Raw genomic sequence first — 11,757 nt, 5'->3', positions numbered from 1 at the left:
AACAACCGTCCTTTAGTGTTCAAAGCATGTGTGTTTTTCTTCGGAACTTTTGCAAATTATCTTAGCGATCCTGTCCTTATGGCATTCCATCTTCACCTGATCAGTCTTTCTGCGTTTTCAGAAACTTCATTGTATATCGGCTTTAGTGACTTCCGTACTATCTATACAGGTTCGGTTGCCAGGTAGAACGCACTTTTAACAAACTCTCAGCTATTGGGCTTTCTAAATTTCTTTGTGGCCTAGAACGCATTATATATGCAGCCGCTACATCTGTTGGCTTCTTGCTTCTTAGGACATTCTTTGATGTGAGATTACAGGGCTTAACCGGAAAGTAATAGGACTGATCTACATCTGATGGCTTCTTGGACTTTCTTTGATGTGAGATTACAGGGTTTGTCCTGAAAGTAATAGAACCGATTTTCTTCCACCGCGACTGTACTTCGGAGCGTGCGCGCATCAACTGGATTCGGTAGTCGGCGTTCCTAGCTAACAGACGGGCGGCTGGTCAGTTGTCTCCGAGCACCTCGGGAGTCAGGACAAACATTCTCGCGCGAATGTATCTGCCGAAACTGCACGTTCGTTAGAGCAGAGGTGCGCGATTAAATTCTGTGCGAAACTCGGTAAATCTGCGAGAGAGACGTTAGATATGATCAAGTGGGCTTACCCAGATGTTGCTTTAGCAAGAAGTGGTGTGTTTCGGTGCCACCAGACCTTTTTGGAGGACCGGGAAGAGGTCGCTGATGAAGACCGTGATGGAAGACCTGCGACTTCGACAAACACTGACATAGTGTTCGCAAAGTTTTGAACTCAGACCGTCGACTAAGTATTCGTTTAATTGCTCAGATTTGAAATTTACCAAACTTGAAACGTTGAAGTTGTACAACGAAAACGCCCCGGCTCAGTTCGCGTTTCTTGTGAACAGCTACCTAACCAAGGTCGGCATCCCAACGCTTCCGCAATCGCCCTACAGCCCTGATGTGACCTCTCTGGATCTTTTTGTTTCGTTGCCTGAAAAGACAATGGCCGATGAAAGACAAGCATTATAAGACGACAGAGGGGATCCAAGCAGCATGCACTTGTATCGATTGGTTCAATAAATTTTTTTAAATCGACTCAGTTCTATTATTTTTCGGACAAACCCTATATTTCTTTAATTGCCGCCTGGCTATCGATTATATACTAATATCCTTAAGTTGTTTCCTGCGTTCTCAGATGCTTTTCTGAGAATTCCGCTTTGAAAATATTGCAGTATTCCGGAAGCTCTTTAAGTGTGACATAACACCTTCTCTCTCAAATAAAGCGTGTGGGTATGTGGCCAATTTCTCGTAGAGCAGAGAACAGCGTGTCGCTCTATTCGCGCCAAAGATTTCCTGTGTGAGATTTTGCTGACAGCGTTCCACTATACCAAAGCATCGCAATGTATGATTGGCTTGACTGCCGTTCTGAAAAATTTCAGAACGGACTAGTTCGCATATATGCGGACAGACATGGCTAAATCGACTCAGCTTGTCACGCCAATCATTTATATGCCATATACACGTTCACTTTATAGGATCTCCGGCATTTCCTTCTGAGTGCAAAAAACTTCGTAGCAAAACCTAATGCACCGATAAGTTTAAAAATATAATTTCTTGACCTGAATTTCGACCGGATCATAGTTGTCTAATTTTTTACTGGCGTAGACACCGCTTATGCGGTCAAAGCCGAGTTAACAACAGCATGGCAGTCGTTTCTTCTTTTGACAATATGGGATTTACAGATTACAAGCGAAGCCAGTCCTTCTCCGCCTAGTCTTTCCAACGGAGGTGAGGTCTCCTCTCTTCTGCTTCCCGCGGCAGCTGGAGTGTTTTCGCCCATTCCCACGTCATGGCCCAGCCAGCGTAGCCGCTGTCTTTTAATTCGCTGAACTATTTCAATGTCGTCAACAGAGCTCATCATTCCATCGAATGCGGTATTTGCCGCGGACAATACGCATAGAACCATAAATCCTCCGTAGAACCTTTCTCTCGAAAACGTTGTCATGATCCATGCCTCTGCATCATATGGCCAGACGGAGAAATTTCGTCCATTCAGGAGAAAGCAGAACTACGCAGTTTTCCAATTGCTAGACTAAAATATATGCGATCCTGCCTTGACAAAGGAAACCCCAACATTCTCAATTTCTATCCCTGGTCCAATTTTATTTAGTCTTTGCCTCAAAGAGTTTGTGAAGTACTGTAAAAATTTAAGTAATATCCTCTTACAAATTTGTTATTTAACTCTTTCCATATTTACGAAATGACAATTCCCACAAAACCGGAAGACTTAGCCTCGTAGTAGACCGATTTCTGGTTCACACGTTACAAAATATGGCTTGCTTGTTTGAAAATCGAAAATTCATTGAAAACGCCGTACGCCACGTCCAAAGTACGCTAAACGTAAGCGGAGCGCAGGGATTTGCTAGTGATGACGAAGTGGTGGTGGAGGATGGCTTTAGCAACAACAGCGCAGAAAATAACACTAAAATATTCATCTCGGGGTCATATATTGGCATATTCAAGGAGGATCTGATCACGGTGACCGCCATCGAACGTATTACGCTCACAACCGTTATGTCATTATTGCTGATTATTTCGGTATGCGGCAACATCTGCTCGTTGCGTGCGAACATGCGACGACAACTCCGGCCGTTCTTTCGTGCTTGCCTCATATCGCTGGCGATTAGCGATTTGATTAACACCACCTTCCTCACAACGGCCTATTTGAGTCAAATATTACAGGAATATTCGCAGGTCTGGGTAAGTCAGTTTTGTGAGTCATACGTCTATATGGATTATATTATAAGATTTGTTAGCGCTAGAAATAAAAATGTTGCTCTTTAAATTCACTCGATTTTCAGATACTCGGACGCGGCATGTGCCACGTGGTGCCATCCATCACCACTGCCGCGATTTTGGTGAGCTCAATAACGCTTGTCGGCATAGCAATGGATCGTTATTTTGCCGTTATGCGTGCGGTAATTAGTTTTTGGAATCCGGGTGTCATTTTCTGTGTGCTCAGCATGCTCGCCTTATGGGCAGCGGCCATTGGCACATCGTGGCCGGTGTTTGGTGTCTATGAATTATACCCCGTTTACATACTAACGCGGCAATGGATTGCTATACCCAACACGAACAGCTCCACAATTGCCAGTGCCGGCTCGGCTACTGTAACAACAGCAACAACTGCAACGGAATCTCGCACAACTATGCCCACTTTATATGAAACCTCTGCCGAAACAGTAACAAAAAGCCCTTGGGAACAACAGACGGCCAACAACAATCAGTCTTATGCCATGCTGATGACGTCTGAGCTGGTGATGATGTGCATATCCAATAAGGTAGGTATGTGTTTGCTTTACAAGCGTTTCCATTTTCGTGAATGTGTACCAAAGGTACCATAAGTGCGTGTGTGTGTCGTTGGGTTGTGTGAAATGTGACTGCTGACGCTGGCGTGCACCCAAAATTCGCATTTATCTTTGTTGCTCATTGCTGGCGCTCACGCTAACACACCTGTATGAGCACATATGTTGGTAGCTATGTACCCACAACTGTCATTCTGCTGGCGAATTCGATTGACTGCTCTAATTAGTGCCACAGACGACACTAAAACGCAATATTTTTTGAAATTGACCGATAATAGCCAAACTGTCAAGGTATTTAGCATTGTTCTGTCAACTTTCAATTTTCCCTGAAGTTATCTCACTGCTGACAGAAACAATATTAGTTGTTATCAATATTAGTTAGGCGAGTATATGATAAATAAGTAAGGAAGCGCTAAGTTCGGGTGTATCCGAAGATTTTATACACTTACAAGGGTTTGCTAAACACGAATCGACTAACAAAGCACGTCCAGGGTTAAATCAGGGGAAATATCAAATTCATCAACAATATATAAGGAGTAAAGTCAACATCCTTATACATATAAGTTAAGGCGGGGTTATGTCAAGCCACTTTCCTCTTTCCTTTAATCCGACTTTATCAGTTTTAACACAAATACTCTGCTTTCTCCAGATTGGTAGTGCACGAGGGTACGACGAAATATCTCCTGCCATCAAACGAACAGTCGCCGCACTTGCGACTTGGCTTTCACGTCACTGTTGACAGAATCCAATGTGGTTTAACGTGGGTATCTGCCTAAGGAGGCTCAAATCCATGGTGTTTTCTATTACTAGAAACACACAGATCAAAACAACGCGTTGATCAGCGCCCCAAAGCCTAAGTGTGTGAACCCACACTGCACTCTGGAAGAATCAAGGCATGAGTGGCGCCACACACACATACACTTTGGTTCCAATTGGTAGGGTGAAAACCAAAGGAAGCACCCTTTCCACCTTGGTCGGGTTCGAGGCCCATCTAAAACCTCTGCCGTACTCTGGGTCCGGCACCCGGCCGCAGTGCGACTCCACATTGGACTAATGTCCTTCCTGCATTTAGGTTTAAACCACAGCCACCACGAATCTCCCCAAAGGGCCAAACCCAATGAGCAGACTAAAGTGAACTTCAGGGGCGGCTGCTAACCGTGGTACCAGGTTAAAGTCTATGGTATTGACCTTTTAGCCGAAGCTACGACCAGTTGAGCTTCCATACAGCCCTGAACTGGTGGCCAGGATCTTAGTCGCCTCTTACGACAGGCATGCCTTACCGCGGGTATATTCGGTTTCTCCTCGAACCCGGAAGGCTCCCCCCGTATCCGCAGGGGGACGTCACTGTTGACAGTCATAACTTCGAAGCCGTAGATAATCTTGTCTATCATGGAACTATTATTAACACTAACAACAACGTCTGCCTTGAAATCCAACGCAGAATAATTCTTTCCAACAGGTTCTACTTCGGACTGAGTATTGAGATTGGTCGGCGTTATGAGTTTTTGAGAGAAAGGTTCTGCGGAAGATTTTATGTTTGCTTATTCAAAGTATACACATTGACATCGGCGAATACCGTAGTCGATGGAACGATGAACTGTACGAGATATATAGGGTTTGTCCGGAAAGTAATAGGTCTGAGTTCATTTAAAAAAATTTATTGAACTATTCGTTACAATTCCTTAAAAACTTTCAAAATAGGCTCCTTCTGCGTCGACGCAGCGCTGCCAGCACGATTTCCGAATATTGAAGGCGTGTTCGTAAGGCATTTTCCGGAATATACTTGAGAGCCGAGGTGCATGCTGCTTGGATCCCCTCTGTCGTCTCACGATTCTTGTCTTTAATCGGCTTTTTCAGGCAAGGAAACAAAAAAATCCGGGGGGTCACATCTGGGCTATACGGCACCTTCGAAAGCGTTGTGATGCCGGCCTTGGTTAGGTAGCTGTTAACAAGAAAGGCGGTGTGAGCCTGAGCGTTGTCGTGGTGCAACTTCCAATCGGCTACATTGTCTTGTCAGAGCCGATTGATTCTTTGTTTGAGTCTCTTGAGGAGTTCCATGTTCAACTTGGCGTTGACGGTTTGTCCAGGATGAAAAAATTCTTGGTGGGCGATGCTTTTGATGTCAAAAAAGACAATGAGCATCGTTTTGACTTTGGATTTGCTTATCTAAACTCTTCCAGGTCCTCCAAAAAGCCCTGGTGTCACTGAAACACACCACTTCTTGCTAAAGCAACACCTGGGTAAGCCTCCTTGATCATATCAAACGTCTCTATCGCACATTACCGAGTTTCACACAGAATTTAATCGCGAACCTCTGCTCTAACGAACGCAGCATTTTTGGCTTCCACCACTCACTGAAACACGTTGCGCGAAAATGTTTGTCCTGACTCTTGAGGTGTTTGGAGACAACTGACCAGCCGCTCGTTCGTTAGCTAGGTTAGCTAGGAACGCCCTCTACCGAATCCAGTAGGTGCGCGTACTCTGCAAAGTACAGTCGCGGCGGAAAAAAGCAGTCCTATTACTTTCCAGACAAATCCTGTAAGACGACATTGACTTAATTCAGCGAATTTAGAGACGGCGGCTACGCTGGTTGGCTAGGTCATGACGTCCGAGTGGATGAAAACACTCCAGCCTTGAGAGTATTCGACGCAGTACCCGGAAGCAGAAGTAACAACAAAAGCATCGTCCACCACGAATTTTTTCATCCTGGACAAACCGTCAACGCCAAGTTGAACGTGGAACTCGTCAAGAGACTCAAACGAAGAATCAATCGTGTCCGAAAAGACAATACAGCCGATTGGAAGTTGCACCACGACAACGCCCAGGCTCACATCGCCTTTCTTGTGAACAGCTTACTGACCAAGGCCGGCATCCCAACGCTTTCGAAGGTGCTAAAGACTAGGTGGAGAAATGCCTAGTTACACTTGGAATCTCTGATAGGCGCCAAACAGCGAAAAAGAAGAATGATTGGCATGCTGTTGTAAACTCGGCTATAACCTCGTAAGCGGTGTATACGCCAATCAAGAATAAGAAGCCATAGAAGTGTACTATATTTCGATTACTTATTTTGGCCGATTGCGATATAAAGTCAACCGAAAGTTCAAATACTGGGGTCTATGTATACGGTATTAGGGGCCTTGAGCAGTTATTATCCGATTTTGCCAAGTTTTAAACTAGATATGGCGGTGGTGTGACCACTGTAAAGTCCAGACATAAGTTATGTGTTTTCAGTTTCCAGCGGCCTGACTTGGGAACTTCCATAACTCATAAGTCTGTTTTCGCTGAATTCCAGACCTTCCATTATATCCTATTTATATTGTATAATAATTGCTCCCACTTGATATACTTTCAGTCATCTATCGCCAAGTACTACTTTGCAATTTTCGGCATCATTTTCGTTCCCACAATAATTGCTTTTATATGGATGAACTCGGTGATTGCGAAGCAATTGTGGAAAAGTCGTCGCACCGCTGCTTCTGTCAGTAAGAGACAGCATAAAAGTTGGTGGAGACACCTCTCCTACATCTGTTCGAGAAAATGTAAAGACGACGAGCGGAACTTAAAGGAGTATCAAGTCGACTCGAGGGGACGACCAAGCAACTGCCTTACTATTTCAAATGGAGTCGGCATAAACACGGTCGACAACAAAATACCGCAAACAATCCAGCCGAGCGTAACCAGCATTATTCTTCCAATGAACGTTACAAGCTCTGCGCCTCCTAAGACGAGCAACAGCAACAATCGTGAAGCACGTCATCTACGCATGTTTACCGTTATCATATTGTTAATTACCGCTTTTCTCTTTCTGCGTTCACCCACCTGGATTTTGATGTTAATGCGCATAGGTGGCGTTTACACAGGTCGCTTTCCAATAATTTTGCATTACTTTTTCGGCATTCTCAACTTAACCAATTCCATGCTGAACCCCTTCTTTTACACCTTTCTAACGGATGTTTTAAAATTTGCGCATTTTATTAAGGTAACTTTCTGCTGCGGTTTTTGCAATTTCCGATTGCGTCATCAAAGCAAACAGCATGTCGCCACATATCCAACGGCAAACTCTGCTGGATTGGGAGAGGATGGTAGTGCTTCCCTGATAGCGTCGACATCCACGTGCTGTGGCAGCTTTTGGATAAATAAAACGGACGCGCTTACTCGGAGTTTGTGCTGCAAACCTGCTGCGCGCAAAAATAGCGGTGTTACCAAGCTTCAAATTCAACCGTTAGATGATAAACTGAAAGGCGACAGCGAATCGCATGGCAATGAGCGGGACGAAGGTGTCGATTGCAGCGATGCAAGCTGTTACAGCAAAGATGAGAACGAAACTGTGAATTCGGCTCAATAAACCGCTATATACCTGTGGAACCAATTCAATATATGTACAAAATATTTGAAATAAATGATAATATATACTATATGTACTACATACTTATATTCATTACTTCGCTCTTTGAATTCATTACTACGCTTCTTCTTGGATCTATGGACCATCCGCGTGCTTGGCAAGCGCTGGTCAACAACCAGAACTTATACGGCTGCGAGATCATCCTTGTTCAGGATACTTGTGAAAGGCAAGAGATCCTCTGAACTACGAGCTATTAGCAATATTTATCTCAGCGCAATATGTAGAAGGTATTCTGACTGAACTCAGTCCAGTAGTTTACGGCAAGGCGACATACATTGTACAAAAAAGTAACCGGAAATTGTAAATAAAACGTAAGATATTTAATTATTCATCAATATTTATTTTGTTGCCTTCAAAGTAATCCCCACCAGATGAAATACACTTATACCAAAGGTTTTTTCAGTCCTCAAAACAGTTTTCATAAACACTTTTTGGGTTGGCTTTCAGCTTCTTCAGCGAATTTTGTTTAATCTCTTTGATCGACTGAAAACGGTTTCCACGAAGCGGAAATTTTAGTTTGGGAGACAAGAAAAAATCACAAAGAGTCAAGCCTGGTGAATACGGTGGTTGATGGATGGCATTCGTTCAGTTTTTGGCTTTAAGTTCGATCACAATAGCGGCTCGATGCGATGGTGCAATATATTCGTGTAAATCCATGAATTGTTCTCCCACAATTCCGGCCGTTTTCGACGGATGTTCTCAAAAGCGTCAATACAGTCATATAGAACTCCTTATTGATCGTCTATAACTCCGTAAGAAATTCATCATGCGTCAAACCACGAACATCTAAAAAAAAAAACAATGAGCATCACCTTGATTTTTTGAGCGGCTTTGGCGTGTTTTTTTAGTTTCAGCCCATTTTTTCCCCTCTATTTCGATGATTGTTGGCTAGTTTGCATGTCAAACTCCTACACACATATCTCATCGGCATGCTCTCCATGAAAAAGGGGGTCGGAATGCGCAAGATCAAGCATGACCAAAAATTCCTTTTTTCCGTTATTTTTTTTGAATAAAATTCAGACTGAGGTTGAAACATTTCGATGCAACTTACTATCGGCTTACTTGGCGAAGTGGCTGGCATTGTGAAACCATCGGAACATTTTGTCGATCTATAAGGGTCTGGTGTTCCATATCCGTAGCTGTAGGAAAAAAGAACGAGCGTTCACAGTTGTTCAAGTGGGATTCAGTGTGTTAATTTTGGTGCGAGGATCAGCACTATAGACTAACCTAATCCACATTCAGTCTTGATATGAAAAGGGACCACTTCCAATTAGCAATTAATTATTTAACAATTATTATAATAAAAAAATGCTAACTATCCGAGTTCGTTTCAAAAAAGAACATATGCATTTGGAAAAATATTGCTTTCCAACTTTTCAGTGTAATTTCTTGCAGCACAGTATCTCTTAAACTCCAAACTATTTTTCGGTTTCAACGATTACCTCTTCATTGTTGCAGCAGTCTAAGAACTCAGATCTATATTAGCTATGGTCTTTTGGTGTTCAATGCAAAATCATAAAGCAAAGGTTAGGTTAGGTTAGGTTAGGTTAATGTGATAGGCTAGTCACCATGCATTGACTAGTTTTGGGCTTTAGCGATACCAATAGTGTGCGGTTACGTAGTCCATGAGAACTAGTAATCCTTTAATGCCTGCGTTTTAAGGTAATTTCAATCGAATCTGTGGCCTCACTAACTATACCTCTTCCAATGTGACATACGGTAAGTTCCCCAAATCATTTCCTGAAGCCATCTGGATCTATTAGCACCATTCTGTGGCGTGTGCCGCCACCAGACTCTGACCAGTAAGTATTCCAATCATGTTCCTTTATGTTTCTTTAAATTCTCTTCTATCGAGCACCATTAGAAACTTTATACATGCTATTTCTAATCTACCATCTTACACATGACTATTGTAGTTTCACCCCTGCAGGATTACCATCCGGTTTTGACCTTAATTGCCATGCTCCTGTCCAAATCGTCGTATAAACAATAACTTTCTTTATCAATATTGACAATCTGGTTCACTATCTCATTGCCCGCGATTGCCTTTTCGACCTGACAACCGTGTTGATGTGAAGTCGCCTGTTCCTGGCGACACGCTCCACTGCTGCCTTGATTCACAAGACACTTTTGGTCGATAGGCAAAACAAGGTTATGGCCTTGCTTACTGCAGAATTAACGTCCAGGTCTGGAGTTGCCTGCTAATGCATTAAAGGCTACCTCCGTGGCTTTCTCAATAGCAAAGTCTTATACTTGAAATATACTGCAGTGTTCCGGTAACTTAAAAGGCTGTCATATGCCTAATTCTGGACAGTATATTCTCGCACGAACTATGTCCTCCTTTTGCGAGCTATCCGTATAAATGTTTCATATATTTCAGGCAACACACTGTGTTAACGTGCAGCGCCATTACCCTCCGAACTATTCCCGAAATTTCCATATGTCTATTGTACTGTAGCCATTAGTCCTCCCCTCGATTTTGCCGCGCAGTTTCCAGCGAAGAGGTCTATAGCTGGCAGGTCTAACAGTAGTTCAAGAGCCGCCATTAAACAGGTTCTTAAAGCTTCCGCTGTGCGCAGCGCAGCGAGTCGCAGAAACCTTTCCATTAGCTACCGGTAAGTAGATTTACATAAACGTCTCCACTAAACTGCTACATCATAGGGCAAATTTTCCCTTAAAATAGCAGGTTGTGCCGAGCATCTGTATATAAGGCATGGCTTCTATTTCTTATTATTATTTTTTTCTAACCTGGAAAGTTTTTTTATTTCTTAGTGAAAACAAGCAAATGCGTCTTCTTTGAATCCAAACCTAGACTCGTTTTCGATGTCCAGTCGTGAAAGCTTTGCCGTTTAAGTTCTTTAATAGCTTTAATATGCATGGAGGCGGAGATTTGAGATTGGACAAGCTTTCAGGTGTTGCTGTGGTCTTGATGTCCAAGATTTTCACTAATTAGCAGGAAGGAAGTTTTAAGCTTGTTGGCTTAAACTCTTTCGAATATGTTGAGTGGCTTCTCTAAGATTCCGGTATGAAAATCACCCCAACCTCTCTTAAGTGTGATTTTATTAAACGATTGACTTATTTCGTTTTTAAAAATACTGATAACAATCACAAAGAAAGAAGCGAATTGCACATTTATCCCGCAGCTAAAATCCCTCTACTTGAGGCACTTTGTTATTGTAAATACAAACTGTACAGCGAATGCCAGTGCAGCAAAGTGGCGGAGTATCGCCAATAACGCAACACCGTGAAGGGTGCGAGTTACTTATTTATGCATGTAGAACTTAATAAAGATGGCGCAAACTGTAGGGGATTTGTACGAGGGAGCAAAAGTTCGGCAAGTCACAAGTACAAATAGTTTTAGTTAAGCCACGCACAACACTTATGATCGGATATACAAAGCAACCCCAAAACAGTTGCAAGCAACTTAGTGTAAACTCTGCCAAAAATTGTGCGAGAACTCTTTAAAGAGAATACACCCTGTATTACTCTCTATTGAATGCAATTGTGAATGAATTGTACAAAGCTTTAGGTTAGAGTTAGGTATTAGTTGGTACGAACGAATAGCTTTAGCGGGTTGAATCTTTGTATGACTTTGTATTCAATGCCATCAAAGAGCAGCTTTACGATTTGTCGCTTTTTGTAGGTTTTGGGCTGAGCGCGGCGAAGAATTCCTTCCAAATCGTCAGAGCTGTCGTCACAGCAACGGTACGTGCAACTTGCAGGTCACTAAAAGCCGCCCTCTAAGGAACCGTCGCCTACCCTGGAACCTCATGTTAGCTATTCGACTTCATCCATTCTGTGAAGGGACACCTATGTCCGGAAAGCAGCTGTGTTGTGTAGGAGTCCAATTCTCCAAATTTACGATTTGTCCACGAGTTTATAAGTCTGCCCGTCTATCTGCCGCGACTCTCATTCTCCTAAGTCGTTGCCATGCGAGTATCGTGTCTTTTTTCTTTCGTGCCCTAAAACA

General features: G+C 43.0%; 1 protein-coding gene across 1 annotated transcript; it reads left to right on the top strand.

The window, feature by feature from the left end:
* Positions 1 to 2,335: 2,335 nt before the first annotated feature.
* Positions 2,336 to 7,778, top strand: LOC120772034. Its single transcript, XM_040100405.1, has 3 exons — positions 2,336 to 2,777; positions 2,879 to 3,358; positions 6,735 to 7,778. Exons 1-3 carry the CDS (start codon positions 2,349 to 2,351, stop codon positions 7,725 to 7,727), a joined length of 1,902 nt encoding a protein of 633 aa, XP_039956339.1. The 5' UTR covers positions 2,336 to 2,348; the 3' UTR covers positions 7,728 to 7,778.
* Positions 7,779 to 11,757: the final 3,979 nt, after the last annotated feature.

This window comes from Bactrocera tryoni, chromosome 3 (assembly GCF_016617805.1).
Source record: "Bactrocera tryoni isolate S06 chromosome 3, CSIRO_BtryS06_freeze2, whole genome shotgun sequence".
Lineage (NCBI taxonomy): Eukaryota > Metazoa > Arthropoda > Insecta > Diptera > Tephritidae > Bactrocera > Bactrocera tryoni.
Note: the sequence above shows the minus strand (reverse complement) of the source record. Positions and strands in the feature narration are given on the sequence as shown.

Bases quoted from the DNA above. Each gene is read 5' to 3' on its own strand.
- LOC120772034 (XM_040100405.1), top strand. From the start codon at position 2,349: ATGGCTTGCTTGTTTGAAAATCGAAAATTCATTGAAAACGCCGTACGC. The intron at 2,778-2,878 runs GTAAGTCAGTTT...CTCGATTTTCAG, and splicing joins AGGAATATTCGCAGGTCTGG to ATACTCGGACGCGGCATGTG. The intron at 3,359-6,734 runs GTAGGTATGTGT...ATATACTTTCAG, and splicing joins TGATGTGCATATCCAATAAG to TCATCTATCGCCAAGTACTA.